General features: G+C 38.9%; 1 protein-coding gene across 1 annotated transcript; it reads left to right on the forward strand.

Moving 5' to 3' along the window:
- The first annotated feature begins 503 nt into the window (after positions 1-503).
- On the forward strand, positions 504-27,480 carry nampt2 (nicotinamide phosphoribosyltransferase 2). The gene is made up of 11 exons (XM_074678076.1): positions 504-790; positions 14,779-14,914; positions 15,246-15,349; positions 15,440-15,568; positions 17,877-18,035; positions 21,508-21,638; positions 21,795-22,020; positions 22,862-22,981; positions 23,265-23,405; positions 23,588-23,713; positions 23,948-27,480. The coding sequence occupies exons 1-11, from the start codon at positions 743-745 to the stop codon at positions 24,107-24,109; spliced, it is 1,482 nt and encodes a 493-aa protein (XP_074534177.1). The 5' UTR covers positions 504-742; the 3' UTR covers positions 24,110-27,480.
- Positions 27,481-27,495: the final 15 nt, after the last annotated feature.

Below are 27,495 nucleotides of genomic sequence, written 5' to 3' on the forward strand. Positions count from 1 at the left end.
GTTATGTTCGTTCTGCAGGGTAAAAGTTTGCTTGTTGTGGAGTTTCAAACGTAAAAGTTGTCATGAACGAAGAAAAGTAGTGTTAAAAAGAAGTTCCTCTCCATTTACTTAACAACAACAACACACAAACACCTTGGAAAGAGTCACGTCCTCGTTACAGTGGGCGTAGGTGCTCATGGGAAACTGAGTCTTTAAAAATAAACAAACTCTAGCTTTCAGATAGTCGTCACAGCCCCTTTGAGCTGTCTCTCTTCACCCAAGTTCCCCATTTACCTGAGTCCACCAATGAATACATTATAATTATTATCATTATTGCGGTGAACGGGATAATGATGTTAGGTTAAAAGTGGACAACGTGTACAGATTGAATATAAACCCATTGGGTTTATTTAAATTTCTTGACCCAGAAAAAAAACATCCTGGATGTACGTGAACGCAGCATGACGTACGAGGCGGTGTAAGGACGTGCGCGTGGCCATGCGTACTCCAACCCGCCCCTTTGGAACAACCCCCAACGTACAAAGTGACTGCTGCTGTAGATATTTCACCACTCTGATGAAACGACTGAATAAGAGTCCACTGGGGATCTTATATAAGTTTAAAATCATTGTACTTCGACGTTGAAGGCTTATTTACCTCACCTGCCAGCTCTGGTTTAGTGGTGTTTGTTTGTTTGGGACAACGGGAGACGGAGCCTGCTGTGACATATAGCGTAACGTTATTTCATTCATCCACAACAACAATGGCAGCACAGGATTTTAATTTTCTACTCGCGACGGATTCCTACAAGGTGAGTGTTCCCGTCCATGTCCTTCCACTTAAGTCTTCCCCCTTTTTATTGTGTGTACACATCAGTATCTTCATTTTATTCCCGACAATGACACATTTCGCTGCTTATTCCCTCCACTAACGTTATCTCGCACGTTAACCGTCACATCTACAGTTGCTCCTCTGGCTGCGTTTAAGGTCTGAATGTTTTGACTCTGCTTACTCATTGCCTTGTAGTAGAAACCGAAAGTAGGGAGGCAGCAGCAACAGAACACGCTGAAATGTGTGTTTAACCTTGTCTTTTTGACCTTACAGTTAGTTACACTGGAGTTGAGGTCATGTAAGGTAGAGTCCTTTGAGACCCAGCTGCAGACATTTAACAAAGTTGAATCCACAAAACCTCACGTCAGGACGGGGGAGAAGGATGGTATCAATGAGTACTTTCGCTTATTCAGAGTGAATAGCTTCAGTTTCGTTTTAACAAAACCAAAACTGTTCTAATACTAGTCCACTGTACAGTAAAATATTGATAAAATCTAGGTGAAAGTTGTTGTAGTCTTTAAGGTCACCAAATTATGTTTGTGAACACAAATCATTCACTGTTTTAAGACAATTAATCGTTAAACACATCACATTAACCTCCTAACAAATTTCGACATATTTTAAAAAAAACAACCATTCAAAGCCTGATTCATCTGACACAAAGCTATTATACTACAGTAGAATTAGACAAATTAAGTGTAATTGAAATATGTTCAGAAAACAAAACATCCCTAGCATTAAATAAAAAAATAAGGGGATTTTTTTTTTCATAGTAAGAGTTAAGTACAATTTTTTGTATTATTTCTTGATAAAATGAATTAGCAATGATATTAAACTCTATGCTAAAAAAGAACAAAAAAGTGTTTTCTCCGAATTCAATGTCACCTCTGACATTTTGACCCAAAATCAAATGCACAAAAAACACCTCTTTCTTTGTTTCCTGCTGAATCTGAGTGATGATATTAAAGGTGAAATGCGGAGTGATTAGCCTTATTTAACAGAACAAACTTGGTAGAAAGGGAAATAATACCAAAAAGTATGTTAAGATAAAGGGTATAATGACACAAACATGAGAAATACTACTCTGGAGTTGCACAGAACAAACAAACTAGTAATATTTAAGTTTTGTATAAACTGGTTAAAAGATGGAAAGCTAGAGGAGTTATGCATTAAAGAGTTTGTTTGGATGATGCTTTTAGTAAAACGAACTTGACAAAGAGGCCAAAACTTATCATGCATCACAGCAGCTTCTTATCCTCAAAGGCCACCATCACTTTTTTGAAGCTTCGCCAGCAGGAGTGGCGAGCAGGGGTGTGTTTCAGTAGCTCCCACGCAACATTCCCATTTCTACACCCTGCATCTCTGATTTTTTATATTTCAAATCGCCAAAAATTCTGATCATTCTAACCCATTTCTGCTCTTATTTACTTATTTATTTTTTTTACATTTTGACCTTATATCTGTGACTGCATCTTGAGACTGCATCCTCTTGCTTTACATGTTGACTGTAATGTTAGCATAAACCCAGTTTCCACTTTGTTTCCGCTGACTAAGGAGCCATTTACACGACAACAATTTTAGGGTGAAATGCAAAAGTTTTGTTGCGTTTCAGCCTACAGTTTACATGGAAACGGCGTTTCAGCCAACCTAAAACGCAAACTTTTGAATACGGCTTCCAGAGTGGGATTTTTCTGAAACGCTGCCGACACCGTTGTCGTGTAAACAGTAAGCCGGCGTTTTCAGTGGAAACGCTGACGTCACACTTCACCTGGTGCAAGCACATACAACAGGACAACAGTACCGTTGTTACGATCGTCAGGAACCACCGTGTTGTGCTTGTGCTGCTCAATCTGCTGATTCTGCTGACTGTCTCTGAACAAAATGTGCACCTGTTGCCCCACTTTTCTACTTAGGCCCCGTTCACACAACAGCGTTTCATCTGAAAACGCTGTAAAAACGTAGTGAAAAAAATCTGCGTTTACACGGAAACGCTGATGGACTGAAAACGCTGTAGTAAGCATGCCAGGCCTGTAGGTGTTGCTATAACTGTCTTGTCCAGAAGCTGCTTTTGGGAGATCTTTACCGAAGTAGAGTTGAGCAGGTCATCTGGTGTATTGGGGAATCCTAAGTTAAAAAGTGGAGCAAAAGATGCACATTTTGTTGAAAGACACTCTGCATATACAGCAGATTGAGCTGCACACGGTAGTTCACGAGGATCGTAACAACGGTACTGTCGTCCTGTTGTATGCACGCGTGCGAGACAGACTGTGACGTCAGCGTTTCCACTGAAAACGCCGGCCTACTGTTTACACGGCAACGGTGTCGGGAGCGTTTCAGAAAAATCCCACTCTGGAGGCTGTTTTCAAAAGTTTGCGTTTTAGGTCAGCTGAAACGCCGTTTCCATGGAAACACGAGGCTGAAACGCAACAAAACTTTTGCGTTTTACCCTAAAACAGTTGTTGTAAAGGTCCCCTTAGTATTCCCCAAAACACCAGATAATCGGCTCAACTCTACTTCAGTGGAGATCTCCCCGAAGCTCCTTCTGGAGAAGACAGTTATAGCACCACCTGCAGGCCTCGCATGCTTACCTTAGCGTATTCAATCCCTCTGCGTTTCTGTGTAAACAAATTTTTTTTCGCTGCATTTCAGCGTTTTAGATGAAACATTGTCGTATAAACGGGGCATACTCCAGGAATAGATCCCCAAGTGACTGAGATGAGCCGTCTCACTATTTGGGACCCTTCTTTTGGGGTGCAAGACTAAACCAATCCATTCCCAGAAGGTGGAGCTACAACACCTTTGGCTGTTGATTGGTGGAAAGAATCATCACTTACCGTGCAACAGCGGCTCTATCTCCCTTCTCTGAAACAAAGCTTGATTGCACTTTGTAACAAAGAGCTACATGACAATCAAGAAGAGGACGAACTGCTGAATGTCTCCCATCGTTGCTCTTTGTTTATCGTGTCACATTTTTCTTCTTCGTTGGAAGAAGAAGTTACCCCCTGTTGCGCTGTTGTGGCGTCATGCTATAATGTAACTGCTATCGGCATCCGCCTTACATGCCACCTAACACAAGGGGGCATGGTTGGCTGTGGAAACGCAAACAGGATCAGGATTAACCAATCCAACCCGTACCAAACCGTACTGATCCAAACTGGACTGCTTGATGGAAACGGCGCTATACCAGGGTGTCCGCGGAGTCCTAAGAAGTATTAAAAGTTGACAAATCAATTTTGGGAAAATTAAGGGCCTTAAAAAGTATTAAAAAGTCTTTAATTGTGGTTTTATGAGGTATTAAGTTTCATAGGTATTCAAGCTTTGACCCAAAAAATATCCATGAATATTTATTTTCCTCCTTGCAACTGTCCCCTGATTGGGACGTTAAACATTCAGCCGATAAAGTTCCAAAATAGAACAGAATAGAAAAGAAAAGAGATACTTTATTAATCCCAAACTGGAAAATTGTTGTGTTAACAGCAGAAATCGATGGAGTCTGTAGAAATATACAAGAAGAAAAAAGAATAATATAAAAAAAATATATACATAAAGACTCTAGTTACAATAAAATACAACAATAAGGATTGTGAGCGGTATAAACACCAGCTATAAATTAATGTCATTTCTAGTTTCATAAAGAGAAATTAGATACAGCATTAAAGCAAATCACACTATCTCCGGCTCATGTCCTAAATTTTAAAAATGATTAAATAATTTCTCATTTTCTTCAGCAAGTTGGCCTTGAATAACTGCTGTTTCTTGTTGGGGTAGTGTCGATAAACCTGCATTTAGTTTCATTTGTTCTTTCAAGCTTTATTCCTCCTTCGCTTACATCAATTCTGTAAAAAATTACAATTGTTAAAAAGTGGATGCCAACAACAACTGAAAGTTGTGATAAAGTCTTAAAACTTTTTTAAAGGTTTTTGAAAAAGTCTTAAAAAGGTTTTAAAATTAACCTCAGGATTTTAGCATATACCCTGTATACATGGATGTTTATGCCAGTGCCAAAGGTAGTATAACTTTTCAGTTTTCACAACACCCCTGTTGGCTGTCTTCCTCATTCCTGTGGCTCAGTCTTTAGGTTTGGACTTTTACATTGAACTGGCCTAATCAGGTTTAGCAACAAAAACAGCGTGCTGTAAAGTGTTGGAAATATTTACCCTTTGAGCTGTGTCATAGCAAACACACTGCATGGGAAGGACGAGTGCCATAATACAGTGTGGAGTTGAAGTGGAGAAACTGAAGGTGAACATTGAATCTCAGGACCTCTAGATATGTTGACTCCAGTTTTCTGAACAAGGTGTAATTCTGAAGCAGTAGTTGTGCTGATTCATTGTTTTATAATGTACAACCAGTTGTACACTCCTTTGTTGTTTTTAGGGGTTTAATCCTACGCCAGAGAGCCCAACCTTTCATTGTGTCTTAAGCTTTCAGTTTCAGTTCAGGCAATGCGTAACTTAAATCCAGTTGTGAGTCCGCCCACTGCTTGGGAAAGCTGAGTTGAGTTAAATGTCAGATGTCACTGTTAGATGTCATTCAGAAGTTTGTACTGCTGCCAAATGGCAAAGGTCTAGATGAGCCATCCGGCCTTTTTATTAGCTCCAACGACCCCTGAAAACAAGTCCAAAGCAGCAGCAGAGCCAAGGGAGTCCTCCAATGCGTCTGTCATCATAATCACATAATAGAAGCTGATTTGCTTCATTGTGATGAGCTCATCTGAAAGTCTGCACGGGGGTTACCAGGTTTACAGACAGTGTGATTCTTTTTCTCTAAGTTTTGCCGAACAACAAAATGACCTATCACAAAATTTTCTTCTTCCGGCTTACCAGCTTTTTTTTCCACTGAAGACATAAGGGCTGGGATTAGGAATGGGTACCTTTTACATTTGAAAAGATACGGTACCGATGCCCAGTACCTGGCAATCGGTACCTGGCAATGCCCAGTACCTGGCAATCGGTACCAGTACTCAACGGTACCAATATTTGGTACTTTTTTATGTTTATGTGGTAAAAAATATCAATTTGTTTAATAATAAAACTTTTTCCAAATTGAACACATTAATTCTTCAATATATAACCTTGCCGTGCTGTGTTCATGTCCAGCATAGAAAATCACCTACTCTTCCACTCCCTCACAGTCACAAGGAGGCATTTAGGTACCTAAACATGGTACCTTTTGGTTTTATGCGAATCGGTACCCATTACTTTTGATAGAAATCCGTCAGTACCTATGAAAATACCTAATTTGGTACCCATCCCTAGCTGGGATGATATGCTTTTCTCCTGATTCAATTCTTTTACGCTTTTTTTGAGTGCTGATTTGATCTAAATTGCATTGCATTAGGGCTGCAGCTATCAAATATTTTAATATTCGAGTATTCTACTGAAAATCCCATCGATTAATCGAGTAATCGGATAAAATACATTTCTGTTTAGTTAAAAAGCAGTTATTTTTCAAATGAAAATTTTTCTCTTTAAGAAATAGAATTTTCTGATACAGCATGTCAATAAGAGCACTTGCTTTGGTAGCTCCAAAATTTGTAAACACACTTTGACACATTTTTTGTGCCTTGTACATCTCATCAAATGTTGCGGCCCCAAATGGCACCCGTTTCGTAGAATGACCCTCTCCAAACTCCAGAAAAGAAGCCAGATTTGTTGCTAGTTGCTATTTTGTATAAGAGGTAGCTTGAGGGGTCTGAAAACTCTCTTAATATGGCCTCAGCTCTATTTGAAATACCAATCTTTGATCCTTTTTTAAAATTAAACGATTCCTCGAGGCGGAGAAAATTACTCGAGTAATTTTTGTAATCGAGTACCTCGAATCATTCGAGGAATCGTTTCAGCTCTACATTGCATTGTTTTTTTGGGACTTTTAGTCTGCTTTTTCTAACACCAGGCCCAATGAAAAAAGTTGAATGATGATGATGTCTACAAACTATGTCAGGAGCTGTATTTTCCCTAAAAATGTGCAGGGATCTGACAACCTATTCCAAACCCAGCTTCTAAACAAAGACTAAAATGAAGGATTTAAATTTGAAAAAAAATCAATTTTTGAACAAAAAGCCCTATTTAAAATCAATAAACAAAAAATCCATTACTTCAATGTGACGATTTTTTTCTCCCACCCCCCCAAGAAGACATATTTATAGCATCAGACTTTCAAATTCAGTGACTCCTCTTTAAATATTTATTCATGTGAGCCCTGATCCACCATCTCACCTACCTGTCAATGTCCCTGATCCTACCACATGTGATGCATTAAACTGAAGCTTTGATCATCAGGGGTCTTTGCCCCATGGTGAGTCAACTGATTTATCACAGCAAATCAATTTCCAGGCATTATTAATGTTCACAAAAAGAAGCACGCCCCGCATGAGCTCGGTGTGATCTATGAGTTCAATTACCGGGAAGCATTTTTGAGGAATCGTCTTGCTCATTAAATTTGTGACCTTTGCTGCTCGGTGCAGAAGATCTATGACGTTAATAGAAGAGCGCCTCGTGTCAGACCAGGCTGTATACATCCATCACATTAATTTACATCCTCAGCTTTATTTCACCTGTAGAACTGTGTCTGTGTGTAACAGGTTATAACGGACAAATTATCACATTGATTGAAGTGTCTGTTACCTCATCAGTCCAGATTTTCACGAGTTAGTTTATTGCAGCTTTACAAGGATCCTGGTATCAAGTATTGGTTCTGATAACAACTCAAAAAGCTAGACCGGATATCGGTGGCAAGATCTATGCAACTCAAATCCATGCTGTCTGCTTTAATCAACACCCAGAGGTTTGAGTATTTGTGCTAAGCAGAGCTAAAATATCATGAAGGAAGATAAATATGGAGGCTAAGAGGTGTGGCGCTATTCCACTCTTATTTCTCCTACAACTCAGAGGGAAACGTCCAATTAGGCCTGTCATGATAACAACTTTTGCTAGACGATAATTTTCCAAAATATTATTGCCAATAAACGATATTATTGTCAATATTATTTCGATTTTTTCCATTTTTTTCCCATTCCATTTTCCATTTTTTCATTGATGTAATTATGATAAATGGGATAATAAAGTGAGTACACCATATCAAAAGCAAGAAACTTTAATTTCTTAAGCGTATTTAACTGTAATTAAAAGGTCAGGATCTTTTCAGTAAAATAAATTAAACAAAAAATATAAATTTAACAAACAAGAAACAGTAATACAATGAAAATGAAATGGACTCTTCTTTTTAAAAAAAAGATACATGTCAATGAAAATAATTAATACTAATCAAAAACAATAAAACATAGACCCTGTCTTTAAAGAAAAAACAAAACTCCGAAAAAAAAACAACAACAATAAAAACTATAGCCTAAATAAAAGGGAGTTTCTACAGTTCCTGAATTGTTTGTAACATGTACTTTTCCCCAGTCAATCCGTACTGTCTGTCAAACATTTTTAACATTTCTGGCTTTCAACCGTATTGAAGGGCTGCATTTCTTTGGCAATGTAGCTGTCTTTGAGCGCCCACCATTTGGCGCTTTTATTTCTATTTACTTTGCCAACCAAAAGCCTCAGTAAGAGCGGATTGTCAAAGAACAAGGCTCCGCTGCACCTCCCTCTTCTTCTTCTTCGTCACCACTATTTTCAAACAAATGTGACATATCAGCTCGTTGGTGTTCATGAGCTAACACTTTGTTCATTCTGATAAAAAACAAAATATTCCCACACTGGGACTGTGGCAGGCGGCTTAAGAACCGTATCTTTGGTGCCATCACTCATATTAGCGTGTGTTTCCTCCTTACCCCTCAGGACGCTCGCTTCAGCTCTCTCTCTGTGTACGCGGGCAGCCCTGTCGCAAAAGATGCTAAAGATCGCATTTTTGACAGATGCTCACTCCACTATAAAACCGCTAAATCCGCTATAGAACCTATGCACCCCGATGTTAGAAAAGATAGACGTAGTGAGCCATCCTCTCATTCAGCCTCTCTGGTGGAAAGAGAGGAGGAAAACAAACATGCATGCACGTGTCAGTTTATCAAGGCTGGAAAACTTACCGAGGACATTTTTATTTATCGTTCGGTTAATTGATTTATTGATTATCGTGACAGGCCTACTTCCAATACATGCAAGTTTCATTCCGCTCTGATCCACTCCTGTGGAATCAGTTAAATTGTAATGCATGTTAGTATTTGGAGATTTATTCACCACATTTTCACATTTACTTGTCTATGAAATTAAAATAATACTTCTATCCTTCGTACCAAGCAATAGGAAATGTTAAATAAACACTATTAGTATTGGATCAGTGCAAATACCAGAGCTCAGGTATCGATATTGAGACTTAAAAGATCAGTCTGATTGGTGCACAGCTAAGCTTTTCCAGTCTGTGGTATCTGTATACCAAAAAGCAAGCAGAAAATTGACATCCTAAATAAATCTTGACTTAAAGGCAACTTATTGTTTTTGCTAAATCAGCCTCAGAGAGCGTGGCTGTAATGAAGGCACTAACTTTTTAATGCCTTTAACTAGATAGAGGAGGACAATGGATAGAGCAGGAAATAGGATGAGAGTGGGGAGTGACATGCGGGAAAGAGGCCACAGGCTGGATTTGAACCCAGACCACTCATGAGGGTGAACCTCATGGAGCACGACCTATAGACCACTGGGCCATCTGCGCTCTGAAGTCGCAGAGTCAAGTGGACAGAAAGTGAATGTTTTGATGGAAAATGCTCAAAAATATGAATATTGTGATATCATCTCTAGGCTTTAACCCCCACCTGTCATTGGCAGTCCCCTGACTCAGCAGTGAGGAAGCAGATTATGATGTTTCCTGGCCTGAGTGATTCTCTGCTCTGAGTTTTGTTTTCTTCAGTAATTCTCTGTTACATAACTGGTGTAATAATTAACCACTGAATCCTGCGTGCACCCACAGTACCATGAACTTTGGCTCTTATTTTGAAGTTTCTGAGTAATTCACTGGTTTGATTTGTCCCCGTGCTTCATTACATCCACTTATTTCCTCACTACATCCTGGATTTGTCCTTTTTACAACCTGCTTATACCAAAACGATGTGGGTATTTCACATTCAACAGCTTCTTACTCCTTTACTCGTTTCTCACATGGTGTGTTCAGGGTCCACTTTAACCGCTTAGGATTTAAACTTAAAGGGAACCTTTGTGTTGTATTGGAGATTAGTGCCCGAGTACATCACTTCTATATCTGATTCTAGTTCAGTGATTTAACTATTTGGACAGTCAGTGCTGCCCTGCTTAAAACTACAAGTTCCTTTTTGAATCAGGTACTTTGAAACTCGAGGGGCGGTGCCTGGCATAAACGCAAGGACTGATAACCAAAGTTACGATCCAACTGCAGTTACATAAGATCTGAAGAACCAAGAAATATGATTGTTAAATTACACTGAAAAAAAGGAAAAAGATGCTTGGAGGAGCATGAACATGGGCAAATTTTGATCTCTTGACAAAAAAAACAAACACAAAAACAGACACTTCTGCAGCGTCACAGAGTTCTTAGGGGAACTTGTAAAAAAAAAAAAAAAAAAGGACTTTTCCTATAATCAGCAAATAGTTAGCAGGGGCCATCAAATTAAACCTAGGGCTGTCACTTTAACACGTAAATTACTCTGATTAATTACACTCCAAATGAATGCGTTATAAAAATTAAAGCAAGACTAGCTAATTGGCTGCCAGTCATTTTCAAAGTTGTTTAAACGTGTTTAATATTGATCATCAAATGATTACAAATATACCACCACCTGTTGTGGGTGTTACTCTATTTTATCATTATTTATAAATATTTATATATATTTATTTTTGTCCTATTTTTTTATTATTGTTATTTTTTATTTTATTCTAATTTTTCCTTTTTTTTCTCATTGTTGTTTCATATATTCTGTAAAACTAATGTGGATATACTATTTGTAAGATTTTTGTTTGAAAAATGAAAATAAAAAATAACAAAAAAAAAGGGAACCTTGAGCAGATATGAGATTTAAATGCGATAAATTAATTACAAATCCTGTAATTAATTAGTTTTTTTTTTTAATTGCCTGACAGCGAACAAAAATGTTATCTTTGCTTGGAATGCCTATCCCTTGTGAGCTGTTACTGTTGAGTATGTTCACACTGAATGTGTTTTTCACACTTTAGTCTCCTTATTTTGAAAATATTCACGAAAACAGAAATCCTTTTCTTTTTCATAACATAACATTTACCCTGCATGCACGTATAAAACACTTCTCTTTGTGTTCCAGATAGTATGAGGTGCATTAAGTGCTACTTTCCCACCTTTCTGATTTTTATGAGATGAAGTGTAAAACTATCTTTATTTTTTTAATGTATTAATTGTACTGAAACATCAAACTTTTAAAGCTGTGACATGTTGCCTGATGTTGCTGCAGTGAGTCTGGACATTGCTCATGTTGTCGCAGCAGACACACCTCTGTCTGATTTCACCTGAATGAACTTTGAGCGTGAAGCGGTTCCCCCAACATAATTACCATTTGTTTGTAATGCTTCCCCAGTTCATATCAGGTGATTTAATTCCTGTTATGATACCCCTGCTGTCATTGGATACACTCATTAAAATCTGGATCCAAATGTAAGTGTTACTTTGATTGAGACGTCTTTGCCCACATTTTGATTTTTTTTAACCTGATTGTAACATATGTACTGGTTGATCCTGTCACATGTAGACGGCCCTGGAGATCAAACATTAACATGTGTCCTAAGTGACATCCTGTGATCAGACCTCACTTTACAGCTTCATATGCAAACACACACAGATAGCCCAACTCACCTTAATTAGACTTTAATGATAAATCACAGGATGATTACAAGCAGTGGCGTAGAATGACGGCACAGAGGAGGAGAGTTGCTCATACATGACTGGACTGCAAAAACAAAATCTGAATAACTCTTAATGTCATATTTTCTGTATATGAGCCACATTCATCTGGCAAGTCCAGAAAAATGTTTTACCTCAGATATTTAAGGTTCAAATTCATGCCTGAATTGCTCAAGAAAATATCGGTCCAATGGGGGAATGAATATGTACTGGTTCAGCTTCTTGTATTGAGACATTTCTCCTATTTTCAAGAAACTAAACGTGATATTTTTTGTACCCAAATGGAAGATACATAATTTTTGTTCTTTATTTTTGGACTCATCTGTTAAGCTGGCTCTTATTATGACTAGGAAGATATATTTTCAACCAAAAAGAAGACAAACACACTTGCTTGGCTTTCAGTTTTTGTAGTATAACAAGGCTGAACTTAACTGCACAGCTGGGGCATAGATGTCCTGGCAGTCTGGGTTACACCCTGTAGTGTTCGCCCTTCAGAGGGTGACGCCAGTTCAAGTCCAGCCTCCGGCCTGTTTCCTGCATGTCACTCCAAACTCTCACCCTGTTTCTGACTCTTCAAACGAGAAGAGAAAAGTATTTGTCTAAAGTCAGAACAAAGAAACAACCTCTGCCTGTCTTCAGCTTGAAAAAATGACAGCTCAGTTTGAAAGGGTGAATGCACATATATTTTTAAGCTATACAAAAGATTGGTTTTAAAACAAGAAAAAAATCAAAATTTTGAATATTTGAAAGAGTCAGACCATCCTCATTTCAGGAAACTTGACATAAGTTCTCCTTGACATAAGAGGATTTTTTCCTCTTAACAAGAAATCCAGTGAACGGTAGGCCTGTCGATAATCAATAAATCAATTAACAGCACAATAAATAAAAACGTCCTCGGTGAGTTTGCCGGCCTCGATAAACTGACACGTGTATGCATGTTTGTTTTCCTCCTCTCTTTCCACCAAAGAGGCTGAATGAGAAGATGGCTCACTACGTCTACCTTTCCTAACATCGGGGTCCATAGGTTTTATAGCGGATTTAGCGGATTTATAGCGGAGTGAGCATCTGTCAAAAATGCGATCTTTGGCATCTTTTGCGACGGGGCTGCTCGCGCATACACACGGTGAAAGCTGAAGCGAGCGTCCTGAGGGGTAAGGAGGAAACACACGCTAATATGAGTGATGGCACGAAAGATATGGTTCTTAAGCCGCCTGCCACAGTCCCAGTGTGGGAGTATTTCGTTTGTTATCAGAATGAACAAAGTGTGAGCTCATGAACGCCAACGAGCTGATATGTTGCATTTGTTTGAAAATAGTGGCAACGAAGAAGAAGAAGGGGAGGTGCAGCAGAGCCTTGTTCTTTGACAATCCGCTCTTACTGAGGCTTTTGGTCTGCAAAGTAAATAGAAATAAAAGCGCCAAATGGTGGGCGCTCAAAGACAGCTACATTGCCAAAGAAATGCAGCCCTTCAATACGGTTGAAAGCCAGAAATGTTAAAAATGTTTGACAGACAGTACGGATTGACTGGGAAAAAGTACATATTACAAACAATTCAGGAACTGTATAAACTCCCTTTTATTTAGGCTATAGTTTTTATTGTTGTTGTTTTTTTTTTCAGAGTTTCGTTTTTTTCTTTAGAGACAGGGTCTATGTTTTATTGTTTTTGATTAGTATTAATTATTTTCATTGACGTGTATTTTTTTCTAAAAGAGAGTCCATTTCATTTTCATTGTATTTTTTTTCTCTTTCTCGTTCGTTAAATTTATTATGTTTTTTGTTAAATTTATTTTACTTAAAAGATCCTGACCGTAATGACAGTTAAATACTCTTAAGAAATTAAAGTTTCTTGCTTTTGATATGGTGTACTCACTTTATTATCCCATTTATCATAATAACACCAATGAAAAAATGGAAAAAAATCAAAATAATATTGACAATAATATCGTTTATCGGCAATAATATTTTGGAAAATTATCGTCTAGAAAAATTTGGTATCGTGACAGGCCTAAGTGACAGCTTTGTCTTTTGATATCTGGGAAAACAACACTTTTTTTGGACCTGTCAGGAGAATGTGGCTTGTTTTATGCCAAGAAAGTAAAACCTGCTGACTGAAATCTATTTACAGTACAGAAAACAAACAACGAGCTCTTAATGGTTATATCAGATTTTCATTATGAGACATCACTGTTGTTACTGTGTTATATTATTATAAACTGACTAACCACTAACAGATCACATCTCTTTATTACACCATTATCAACATGAGGAGGCGCGGTCAGATCAGGTTACATTGGGCCCTTGTTTAATGTCAGGGTTGTTCTATATTTAGAGACAGCAGTGCCTTCATTATGAGGAAATTAAATAAAAGATTTTATATGTTTGTGCACACCTGACCTTAATGCATGTGATACCTCCTCACGTGTCTACCTCCACGTAAAGCCTGAGTGATTTTATCCCAGTATGTCCTCAGGACACACTGACCTGTTCCTTAGGCTTCTTACTTTTGATCCGAATGGATGTTTACAACTTTTTAACGACCCCCTCCTTCACCTAAACACGGCACTAAGTGACTCTCAGAATTTATTAATTACGTGTATTGATTAAGCTCCAAACATGTCGGTACTGGTACTCGTTAATAAAGTTGTAGCTCTGAAAAAGTGCCCCTCAAAGGTTTTAGTTTCAGTTTTAATGTTAACTAACTAATTAAAACTGTGTTTTTACTTCTGAAGTTTGAGGAACGAGGACTTAAAGTAGAAGCCAGGATGAGGCAGAAGAATGCAGACTGAATTCCTCTGAAAGCTGGTTGTTGCTGTTGATTATTCAATTTCTGCTTCAGGGGCACAAAGAGAGACTTGTGCTTTAAGCTGTCATCATCCCTCCCCGCATGGATCCAGGAAACATGTTTACTGTACACACACAAGCATCACGTTGAGACGGTTCTCAGGTTTTCCAGCTTATCATGAGTGTGCTTACTGGGGTTTTATTCCATGCTGCACAAACACGTGCAAATCCGCCTGAAGTGGAGAGATTATGAAGAGATGAATCTACTACTGCGACATGTTGAAATTAGCCCTGGTAATCAGTTAAACACTCTAACACTTTCTTAACTGACTTCTTGTCTTTCAGATTACACACTACAAACAGTACCCTCCAAACATCAGCAAGATCTACTCCTACTTTGAATGCAGACGCAAGAAAGGCTCCCAGTTTAGTGAAGTAGTGTTCTTCGGCCTCCAGTATCTGCTGAAGAAGTATCTCACAGGTACATTGACATCTTCTCCTCTGATCTAAGAAATAAACCTAGAACTTAAATCTGTGCTGAGAAAAGAGAGCCTTGTGTTAAATCTACCCTGAGCTGGAGTCTCACAAGTTTTGAACTCCTGGAAATGTCTCTGTATCTTTGGGCAGAAGCCAAGAGGGAGCCAGGTCTTACTTTCACACAAGATACATGAACTAAAAATGGTTGGTGTAGTAGAGAAATGAGGAAACAAACAGAAGACTAACTCAGTCAGGAAGTGCAGGAGAGGCAGCTTCTAGCGGAGTCCTTTTTCTCTCTGACTCTAGTTGTACTGACTCTGTGTAACTTCCTAAAGGCCAGGTGGTCACAGAGGAGAAGATTCAGGAAGCCAAGCTCTTCTACCAGATGCATTTCAAACAGAACGTGTTTGATGAGGAGGGCTGGAGGAAAGTCCTGGAGGTAAGCATCTTCATTTTCATTCTGTCTGGATTCACGGGGTAAGAGAGGAAGTCGGTTTCATCTAATCTGAAATGAACGTGCTTGTGACAGAAACATGACGGTCGTCTACCTGTCCGGATCAAAGCCATCCCTGAGGGAAGGATCATACCGAGAGGAAACGTGCTCTTCACTGTGGAAAACACAGATCCCAACTTCTTCTGGCTCACCAACTACATTGAGGTAAATCCAGGGGTATCTGAAGAAGTTTGCCCTGCCTGAACTTTAGAAGTTTGACTGTGAATTGTTCATGTTTCTGGCATGGAGCTCAGTTAACTTTTACCTCTTCTAAAAAAGTGACTTGGTTAACTTAAAAAGGACAAAGGTTGCTACATTTGTTTCAGCTGTCAAACAGAATAATGAATGTTAGATTTACCGCAAGGGAGAGTTTGTCTACGGTTGCAGTAATACAAAATTAGTAAGAAAATATGAGTAGTAGTAGAAAGAACATTAGCTAATTTTTTTAAAACTTGAGCAGTGATGTTAGTTGATCCCAGGGCATTCCCAGTCTGCCCAGACCTTCTGAAAGCTGTCAATAGCTGCGTTTCTATTACACCTATAATTGTGCAAAAACCCAAATATCGCAATAAAAAATGGTAACAGAAACACCAAAATTTTGAAAAACCTCTCAGATTTTGATGAAAAGGAGGATGCTGTTCATAATGCAACAGCTCTGCTGTTAGTTGTGTTCAGAGCAGATGTTTGTGGGGTTTTTTTCCAGAGTAATTCTTATTTGGAAATATATGAGCACATAATGACAAGATGCTTACAATACATATTTCCACTTTTTTCCTTTTCAAATGGAACATGAACATCCCCCCACCCACCCAAAAAAAAAAATGGACACATGACTCCATACAAGGGTTAGCATGAGTAACGATATCAAAGCATTTTCAGGTGAGGATACACTATACCTTATTTTTTATATGTGCAAATACAAGGAGAAATTTACTGTTGAGTGTGCCAAGTATACATAAATAATAAAGAATTAAGTTATAAAACAAGTAGTTTTAATGTGTAAGGGCGAAATGCAAGGGAATGAAGAAAAACATAACAATATATATATATATATATATATATATATATATATATATATATATATATATATATATATATATATAAATAGATTTAAAAATAAGGCCACAATATAGTCAACTTAGGAAGCAAGTAATAAAACATAATACAATTGAAGTGAGTGCAACAAACAGTAGAGGAAAGTAATAAATAAATAAATAAATTAATAAAAATAGTACACAAAATATTTTGGAAATGGTACCAAAATTTAGGAGAAGAAACAGGTGTACAGATGAGATGTTGGGATGGACTGGAATAGACAGGTCCCACTAACAAGAGGAGCCAACTAGATGCTGTCAGGTAAGATATCCAGTCCACCTATGTATGTTAGAATTGGGTCCCATATAAAATGAAATTTGCACTTATTTCCTCTTAATGAATATTTTATCTTCTCTAGTTGAATAAAATTCATTAAGTCACTCATCCATGTGGATAATTTGGGCGGATTTGATGATTTCCAGTGTAATAGTAGATATTTGTGTTTTTGACAGAGGGTTGTGAAAGCAACAGGAAGGATGTGAGTGGGTCAGAGTGCAGATGGAGGTGTGTGTGTGTGTGTGTGTGTGTGTGAGAGAGAGAGAGCAGGCAATCTGGAGATGATGGTTTTCATTCACTGTTTAGTTCCTGCCTGTTTTGAGTTGGTGTGATTACGGCCGATAGTTTGACCAGTGAATAAAAACACTAATGTTCAAGAATCAGCATCATCATCATCAGTGCAGCATCCAGACAGATGTTACAGGTTATTTTACTCAAGTTGTGTGCACTTCTAGTTGTAAAGGAAACACTGGCAAGGCACAGTTGTTCTTAATCAAAACTTCAGATAAATTGCTTTTATTTTGCGAAAAGGCGTAATGGAAACGCAGCTACTGGTGACAGTGTGGTCGCAAAAATCCTGATGTAGCTCATTGATTTTATTGACCAGAGAATGTTGGCCATCATGAGAGAGAAGAGACACAGCTTATCCCTCCTCTCCAAAGGTCTCAGGTCTCTGAAAGAACCCAACTTCTGCTGGAATCTATAGCTGTTTGACTGATGAGCCGGCCTGGCTTCAGAGATACCGTCTGAGTTAACATAGCATCAACAAAAGCAACAGCTTTCAAGTTACAGTTGCAACTCCAGCATAAAAAACAGTCCATAATTCTCTTCAACAGCACATCCACAGAGAACACAGCCTATAGAGACTGCCAGAGAAAAATCTGACATGTTTAGTACGAGAACAGAGCAAACTAATGAAAAAAAGAAAGAACAAATAGAAACAACTGCAACAAACTGCTGCTTACTCGGTTGACGACCTGACATAAAAGCCTGTTAAAAATAATTCATCACCTAATATCCATTCTGTTTCTTTTGCTTTTCTTTCTTTGTCTGTTGCTCAACTCCATCCTGACTGTATCCTCCCTCCTTCTGCTGGCCTTAGACGATGCTGGTCCAGATGTGGTATCCCATCACAGTAGCCACCATATCCAGAGAGTTCAAGAAGATCCTCGCCAAGCACCTGAAGGCCACGTCAGGGAGCCTGGAGGGCCTGGAGCAGAAACTGCATGACTTTGGCTACAGGGGAGTCTCCTCACAGGAGGTGGGAGCATTTTATTTCTATCTTAAAATCAAATAGTAATTGAGCATGGAAAAGAGGGCTGTCAGAGTTCTTCACTCATTCCTCTGATGTTGACATGAATGTAAAAGTTTGAAATAAGTCATTTCATTTTCTCGTAAATGAATGTCCCTGAAAAGATTATTGGATCCCCTCTACCCAGAGAAACTCGTTAAACTGATTTCAGAGAAGACCTGGCTGCAGCTGACCCTCCTCTTGTGATATCTCTTTTGAAAAATTTTGCACAATCTGACATTGCATTATTTTTTTACATGCTAGTAGCAGTATAAACTGATAGAAGGCTCAAAGGTTGATTTCTCTAGGTTTTATGAAAGTCAGATCCAGAGTTTGGCAGTAGCAGAGCTACAGTTAGAGGCACTAGTTGTTAAACTTCAGGCCTCAAGCATGGAGGTAGCATCACTGTTTTATGAGTCTAACACTTTTTGTGGCTTGACATTTTACTGTGGTGTAAAGTTTATTTTCAGTAGACTGCACCATCTGGTACATTGACATGTATTTGTACAGACTATCTACTTCTGTATGACGCTGTTTTATGTCAGTGTCTTATCTGTCAGCTGATTATTATGACGTCCCTGAATGTGCAAACACAGGAGCACCTGACAGTGACAAACACATGCAGGTGATCTCTGAATAAGTTGATGAAACCAGTTACTGTTAAATCAAAACACAAGTTTGATTTAAAATTTGACTTGATGGGATAGTGTGATAAGTTGAACCACCTCTTGTTTTGAAGCATATGTGCATATCATCGGTCATGTGACTTTAAAGAAACAGACCTATGTCCACCCAGCTTTAATGGAAATAGGGATGTGAGAAGTTCTTTGACTCGTTCACATCAAGCAGCTACCTCCGGTCTGAGAATATGAGACAATGCTGAAGTGCTAAAATCTGCAGTTTCTCGAGTGTTCGCTTGAGGCTGGCTCCGGAGGTAGCCGAAGTCACATACACACCAAGCCAAAAAAAGCTGTTTTTAAAGCAGAAATTAACCTATTTACAGCCTGGTTCAAAAAACATCTCCTGTCTGAGTCACTAATTTTACTACGGGCTCCCACTGTACGGGGGGTGAATTTTTTTCTGACGCGGCCATTCAGATGATATTAAGATCGCGAGGTCCCCCAATAAGAGGCACAGCTGAGGGTCACATGACAGCCGGCGCCCTATGGCTGTAGGCGAAGCCCTTGCCACTACCAATATGGCCGCTATAGCTGATGTGCTTCATTTTCAGTTTCAGAAATAGACAGGCGACGTCGGCGAGACTACGTCCATGTTTCATACAGTCTATGGTTCACATCCAAACATTATTTATGCAAGGGGTGTCCAAGCTTCTTTCTAAGAGGGTCACATCTGTTTGGAGAAAATGTCCTATAGCCAGCAGCTCTTATTGATGCATTAACTAAATCTGAAAGTAACGCATGAATTATCTATTTGTTAACTATTTCTTTTGGTGGTTTCTGTAAAAATCAGTCACTTAGTGTGGTCAAACATACTAGTTCCATCATTTTAGACTTATATAATCAAACCTCAACTGTCCCCCAACTGTCTCTTCAACCCAGATGATAAGTGATCAGTTTTCTGCAGTGTTATGTGCTGTGTAAACATCAGCAAACTCTGCTTTTTTCTTGAGAAAAATGCTCTCCACTAGGGGGCAATGTGGAGAAAATATGTCAGGATTTTTTTTGTATAGCAGGATCAGGATCTGGATTTTATCAGGGTCTTTTTTCAAGATATTTTAAGGACTATTTTGACCTGAGAACGACACTTCTTATCCTGTATTCTAACCTATTCTCATACATCATTTTTTTCCTTTTCTGCACCATTTTATATCCTAAATCAAGTCTTGTGTCCTCTGTGTTTTTTGAGCCCTTGATGTTCATGAAGTACATTTTCACAGCATGATAAACCCATTCATTTAAAGACTTCAGCTGTGAGACTTTTTGAGTTTAAACTGATATTCCGGGATGGAACAAGTTGGGTCCTATCACAAGGTTTAGGGCAGAAATTACCCCTACAGCAGTGTTTTTGTGCAGCAGAAGCCTAGAGCGCTCGCACCAAACACCCCCTCCCTGCTCCTCTGCCGGTTTCCTCTGCACTCAGACGGGGCCATATTTTACTTGACCAAAAACACAAATATACGGACTCCCACCGAACAAGTCTGATATCGGTCTGCATTCACGCTTTATTTAGAGAATTTTCAGCGCATTACTTTGACACAAAAACACCGCTAAATAGGGCTCTAGTTCTCATCGTGTCTCTTCATCCTGGCAGACTACCTGAGTTTGTTTACATCTGGCACGCTGCGTGCGCGCGTGGACTGATACACTAAAGTGTGAATGCAGACCGATATCAGATTTTTTCGGTGGGAGTCAGTTTATTTGTGTTTTTGGTCAAGTAAAAAATGGCCCCGGCAGAGGAGCAGGGAGGGGGTGTTTGGTGCGAGCTCTCTGGGCTTCTGCTGCACAAAAACACTGCTGTAGGGGTAAATTCTGCCCTAAACCTTCTGATAGAACCCAACTTGTTCCATCCCGGAGTATCACTTTAAGCAGAATGTACAGAACTTTAACTTTATGCAAATAACCTGTTTACAGTCCAAATGTTGTTTAGTGACACGTTACAAGATATACTTTGGTTTGTTTGTGAGCTTGACAGAAAATGTAACTGTACAGAGCGTGATCCATTTCAGTGCGATATTTTAGTGAGACAGTTTTAGGTTGATTAAAACAAGATGTAAACACTTACTTAGATTTAACTTTTTGCAGTGAGGTTAAACAATGCTTTTAAACACTTAAAGAATGCAGCAGCAGCTTCTGCATTGTAGGAAGTGTAAAGACAGCCATTTTTTAGCAGTTTGAAGCCCAGAGGGATACTTTGTATCAGAGTTTTGTTTCATAAAGAAACACATCTTTAACACTCATTCATCAGGCTGAATAGGAAGCAGTGACTCATGTTTGTCAATCGCTCCTCACACTGGTAACTGAATGCCTCATTATCAGCTCAGCTCAGCTCTGAAGGCTGTCAGAGGAGGCCAAATGTTTCAATCATTAGAAAAAGTTTTTAGAAATGTTTGCTAACAGAATTTCTTGTTTTCATCACTGTACTGGAAAAATCCTCTCTGCTATAAGACATAGAAAACCACACCAAGCCAGTGTTAAGCAACAGGAAAACAAAATAGTTGTCTTTGACCCAGTGGGAAAGACTCCAGGGATGATTTTCTACCATCTGTGGTTATAAAGAGTTTTGTGTAGTGTGATGTAACTCATCTCATTCCTCTCTGAATGAATCAGATTTATTTTTGTTTTGCTTTTCATCAAACCAACAGATTTTTTTAGCTAACAACACCAGACTGGTGGTTGTGGATTTAGTAACTCTGTCTGAATTTGAATAGAGCCCAGAGAAGTATTTCCAGAGTGACTCATGATTCCCTCTGTTTACTCTGCAGTCCGCAGCTTTGGGTGGAGCTGCTCACCTGGTTAATTTCTGCAGCACAGACACAGTGGCTGGGCTGCTGATGGCTCAGCGGTACTACAACTGTCCGATGGCTGGCTTCTCCATCCCTGCTGCAGAGCACAGGTATAAAAAGACGACACACACAGCTCACAAACACACATACCAACTTGTGCAGTTTATGTGTTAACTTAAAGGGAAAAGTGGCACCTTGAGGTCTTGTATCTTCACATGATAGAAAATGTATCAATAGTCTTTTTTTTGTTTCATGGCCTCACGCAGCACCATCATCTCCTGGGGGAAGAGTCGGGAGAAAGACGCATTCGAGCGAGTGTTGGACCAGTTCACCTTTGGGCCAGTGTCAGTGGTCAGTGACAGCTACGACATCTTCAACGCCTGTAAACACATCTGGGGAAACAAGCTGAAGGAGCGCGTCATGGAGCGCAGCCAGGACTCGTATCTGGTCATCAGGCCGGACTCTGGAGACCCCGCAGAGACTCTTATTGAGGTAAAGAACAGGAGCGGATAACTGAGTGGTATTTTATTTTTTATCATTTTTAAGTTATTGTTTTGGGTTTTTGATGCCAAGACTCTTAGGCCCTGTTTCCACCAAGCGGTTCAGTTTAGTTCATGTACATACAGCACGCATTTTGTGGCGATTCCACTGACTAATTCTGGGACAGATCCCAAAATAACTGAGAAGAAACCGCCTCACTTTTTGGGGCCCTTCCGGTAGAGTGCCTCACATACCAATCTCAGAACCCCAAAAAAGGGGGTTTCCAACGCTTCAGCCTGTTGATTGGTCAAAAGACTTGTCCCTTACCGTGTGACAGCAGCTGTATTTTTTCTCAGGACACACAGCCTTCTCAAAAACAGAGCTTGACTCTGCTTTGAAACTTAAAGCAACAAGGAAATCTCAAAGAAGACAAATTGCTGGATGTAGTTTGTTATTGCTCTTTGTTTACTATATTGCGTTTTTTTTTTCCTTGGATTAATTTGGTGATTACTCTGTGTCGCACTGCTATAGTGTCATTCTATTATGTAAGTGGCACAGCTATTGGCATCCGACTTACACACCGCCTACCACAAGTTGGCTGTGAAAACACGAACGGGATCAGGCTTTACTGATCCAACCCATTCCAAACTCTTTTGAGCTAAACCGAATGCTTGGTGGAAACAGGGTTTAACTGACCCCACCGTCACTGACGCTCACGTAACATCAAATACACCTTTTTGTCTCTGTGTTGTATTATTTAGTATTAAATGACCAATGTAAAAGTTTCAGTCTGCTCGGCTTAATAAGATAAGATTGATAGCTATGTGTCTAAATCTGAATTGTTTATTTGTAGGTCCTCAAGATTTTGGAGGAGTGTTTTGGTTGTTCTCTGAACTCTATGGGATACAAGGTGCTGCCTTCATGCCTGAGGATCATTCAAGGAGATGGTATCGACCTCCGATCAGTGGACGAGGTGAGAAAATATTACTAAATACTATATTACTAAATATTACTAAACTAAAAAAAAAAAACTTTGACTGAAAAGGTGGCTGCAGAGGACAATAATAAAGAATGATGATGAGCTAAACACGGACATTATCGGCAAAGTCTTATTTCTCCTACACCCATGAACTTTACAATTACCTTTACACTCAAACCCTGATTCACAAGGTGCTAGAGATCAGAGCTTCTGATCCTGCTTGGATGTCAAATGTAATCATGTTCTTGTATGTTTTTTGTTTTGCTTGTTTCAATAGATTCTTGAGAAGCTGAGTGATGAAGGTTGGAGTGCTGAGAACGTCTTCTTTGGCTGTGGCAGCGCTTTGCTTCAGAAACTCAACAGAGACACACTCAGCTGTGCCTTCAAGTGCAGCTACGTGGAGAATAACGGCAAGGGGGTGAGCGCAAGATCCCTGACTTCATCAATAAATCAGACCTTATAAAAAATAATCAGAAGTCCAAAGATGATTTCTGTACGACACAGATAAAAACATGTCTTTGCAGGGGGGGTTACAATATTTATGAGCAGTTGATGTTTTCCACTTGGAGTCTTTGGCTAATTTTGTTTGTGTTGTTTCAGATGGATGTGTACAAGCAGCCGGTGACCGACCCATCCAAGGGGTCAAAGAGAGGTCGGTTATCACTGAGGAGAAATTCAGATGGCTTCCTTGAGACTGTAGAGAGAGGCGCAGGCAAGCCTGAGGAGGTAGGAGCCTGCGTTTTAAAGTTAGCCCATTACTCTAAGTGTAGATCTTCAGCGTTTGTACTTTATGAAAAATCTTTTAGATAAAGAAAAAAATACAAACAAGTCAAGAGTAAATATTAGTTTTTTTTCCTGTTTCTTTGTTTGATACGCCACTTGAATTGAAAAGTCCACGATGGTGTCAAGTCTAACTTTTTGTTATTGACCATTGATCCGTGTGTACTCTGTGCTCTTCAGGATCTGCTGGTGACCGTGTTCGAGAACGGCAGCCTGGTGAAAGATTACTCCCTGGAGGAGATCAGGAAGAACGCTCGGCTGAGGGACGAGGAGGTGAACCCCACGCTGCACAACCACGAGCAGGAGCTGCTGCACAATCACATCATCAACGGCATTCATTAGACGAATCTCTCACAGCACAAACAAAATAATACGTCAGTGTTTAACATGAGTAGACTGGAACGAGGACCGCAGCGGTTTTTAAAAAGGCAAAGGTGCTGAATGGAAATGAAAAGCTGTTTCAAGCAGCAGTCCCCACCGACACCCACACTTCATTCTGAGGAGATCATATTCATTCTTCTTCATTTCTCACCAAACAAACAGCCAGCACACTGTCATGACCAGCTGCAAAGCTCAGGGTCAAACACGATAAGCTGACCAAAACTGAAATTAGATTTATTTATAGTGCCTCAATTATAAAACACAAGCAGCATTTAAGATAAACAGATAAGAAGAAACAGTATTATTAGTTGTAGTTACATCATTAGGTATGGGTTACATGTAGTGTTTGATAATGTTTGATTTAAGGTGAGTGTTAGCTACGTATATTTAGCCCTTTAGTCCTTCCCTTAAATGTGTTCAATACATGAATGAATGAAAAAAACAGCACTGACCAGTAGTTTGAAGCAGGGTGTGGCTTTTCATGTTTGCTCTGTTTTCGTCCAGTTTCATGAATATTAATCAACGAAACTCAAATTCCTATGACAGCTTATTTAAGTTATGTTTCTTTTAAACATTAATGAAAATTTCAGGGCTCTGTGCAAGTTTTTTAAGGTCCAGAAATGATTTCTGCAAATGTCAAAACTGTCACAATTTGGTTTGTGAAGCTGACTCAAATATAATCAAAGCGTGATTTTGCAGCTCTCTGTAGAAACCTAGTTCTTTTGTCTGTTTTAACGCTGAAGATAACATTAAGGCTGTTTTATCTTTGTTTGTTTGGTTGTTTTTTTCTTGTTTTTATCTCTGGATTTCTCTACAAAATTGATGCAGATCAGCTTTTTCAAAACAAAAATAGTGTCACAGCTCACAGCACTGCTAGTTGAAAATTAGGAACAGTTGGCAGGCCTATGTGTGCCACTTGTTGCCCACAGACCACTCGTTGTCAAGAAGCAAATATTTTAACTGAACGTAGTCAACAGACATGTCAGAGAAACAAACCAGATTTGTTTTTCTGAGGATATGTTTCTCCTAGTTGTAGAGCTGCTCCTGCTGCTGCTGCTGAGGCCTGTTCATTCTTTTTATGTTTTTATTAAAACTTAATTCTGAATCAAAGCAGATGTGAAGCTCAGAGGGTTTTAAAAGTAACTCAGTAGTCACTACTTTAAGGAAAACTTTGTAACTCAGTAATCACAGATGAAACTCACCCTTAGGTTAAAGTCATGGGGGCTGCCGGGACAACAATCTGTCAGTGGACACAGGCCCTTATTGTTGTTAACTTCTCAGCTTGTGTTTACGTCTTCCTGTGCTTTTTGCTTATGCAAGTCTGAGTTTTATGAACAATTACACATAAATGTAAAATTATGATGTGTTAAAATTATAGTATACACAAACAGATCAGCACACAAAGCCAAAAAGCTCTGTAAGTTGACACAAGCACTCATTGATAACCCTAAGACTTGTGTTAATGTCTCCCTGTGCTTTGGTTTATGCAAGTTTTAATTTCACCTAAAACTGAACATGAGTATATAATTATCATGCTATAAATATTTATACATACAGATCAACACTTGAGCACTATGTTACAAAGCACACCCCCCCACACCATAAATATTGTGAAAAATAAGAACGTAATGGTCGTCCTCTATATTCAGTTTTTATACAATGAGCCAAAAACCTAGAGAAACTCTCATTTGTTGCCTCATTTTGCTTTTGCATTATATCCTCTCTAAACTGTGGTGCAGCTGTACTGACACGCAGTACAGGAACTTCGCACTACACTGCCTTCTATTTTTGTATCTTTTGTCATCTTGTAGTGAAAAAGTTAGCACAGTGATCTAAAATGAGTGAGTCAGTTGAATCCTTTCAAACTGTCTTGTGAAGAGGTGATAAGTAAAGTTCAGGAACTCAAAGTAGAAGACAATATTGTTAAAGATAAACACAATAATGTGTTGACGTTGATTCAATTTTCCAAATTCTTCATCTTAGAATTTTTATTTTTTTTTTACCTGTAAGTATTTCATCAAAATGAAAGGCAAACAAAAGCAACATTCTTTGCAGTCTGATGCAATATTGATATCTAGACATGAATCATGCGCATACAAGCTCTAAGGAGATGATAGCTGGCTACAAGGGAAACTAAAACTAATATTGAAGCCTTTTTGTGACCATCAAAAGCAATCAAGACCCATGGCTGAGACTTATACTTTCCTTTCTTGTAATTTTTGATGCTTAAAACTGCTGCATGGTAGACAAAGTGATTAACATCACTGCAGAAACTTTTTTCTTTCTCAACATTTTTCAAGACAAACTTGGATTTGTGATTCGTTCACATATGCAGGACATCAAAACAGGCAGGAGATACAGCTCTGACCACAAGGGGCGCCAAACAACTGACGCTTCCTCATGGGAGCTTAAATATAGTTTCAGGTTTCATTGGTTTTTCCATCTTTGTGTGGAATATTATAAAAAGGTAGACAAGTAGGGTCAATCCCTAGGTTAGGTTTGATTGGTCGAGAATTTGTGAAAAGTAATGCACCAACACTTCCTTAACCCTCCTCACTTACTCCCACTTGAAGAACTTAACTTCCCAGAATGCCTTTCAACAACCTCTTCACCTCTTAAGACTGATGTAGCGCATGAAGCTGGCTCACCTGATTGATAAGCGTGAACATAAACATGATGTATGATGTTCTGGGATGTGTCTGTTTAGCTCGGTGTGGTTTTGTTTGGGGGAATTCAGAGATGGAGAAAATGCTGCTGATTCTGTCCATGTTGTTCATCATAAAAAATGCAAATGATGGAAAAAGTGCTGATAAATGAAAACACCAGCCAGTTGTTTTTCAGGTATAAATGAATAAGTAGATTAAAAGGATGCAGGCAGGTTTTCAGATCAGTTTGAGAAAAAAAAGACTAGAATACTACTCTGTACTTTTATGCATTGAGTGAATAACTCCAAAGCTGCTGCTGCTGCAGTTTTTTTTGGCTCAATCTTAGTCTTGATCCTTTTAAATGTTTTTGTGTTTTTGTTAACATCGTGTGTTTGCAACATTTAATAGTTATTCCTGCAATAATCAGCAGAGTGTTCAGCTTCATGATTGTGTTGCAGACCACATCATACAGATTAGAAATAAAGTACTGATACAGTCTGTCACCACAAATAGACACTACATTGTCTGTGTCTTGTACGGTACAGACTTTGATCATGTATGTAAGTATACTTTGTAAATATTCTTTTAAAAATGATTGTTTCTAACTGATCTGTATCCTGAAAATGTTCCATAATTTGATTTTGTTTGTTTTAAAAAAAAGATCTTTTGTAAGATTAAAAAATTCCTTTAACCCTTTCAAAC

This window comes from Halichoeres trimaculatus, unplaced genomic scaffold (assembly GCF_033239565.1).
Source record: "Halichoeres trimaculatus isolate MK-OKI-2021-1 unplaced genomic scaffold, fHalTri1.1 fHalTri1_scaffold_1, whole genome shotgun sequence".
Taxonomy (NCBI): domain Eukaryota; kingdom Metazoa; phylum Chordata; class Actinopteri; order Labriformes; family Labridae; genus Halichoeres; species Halichoeres trimaculatus.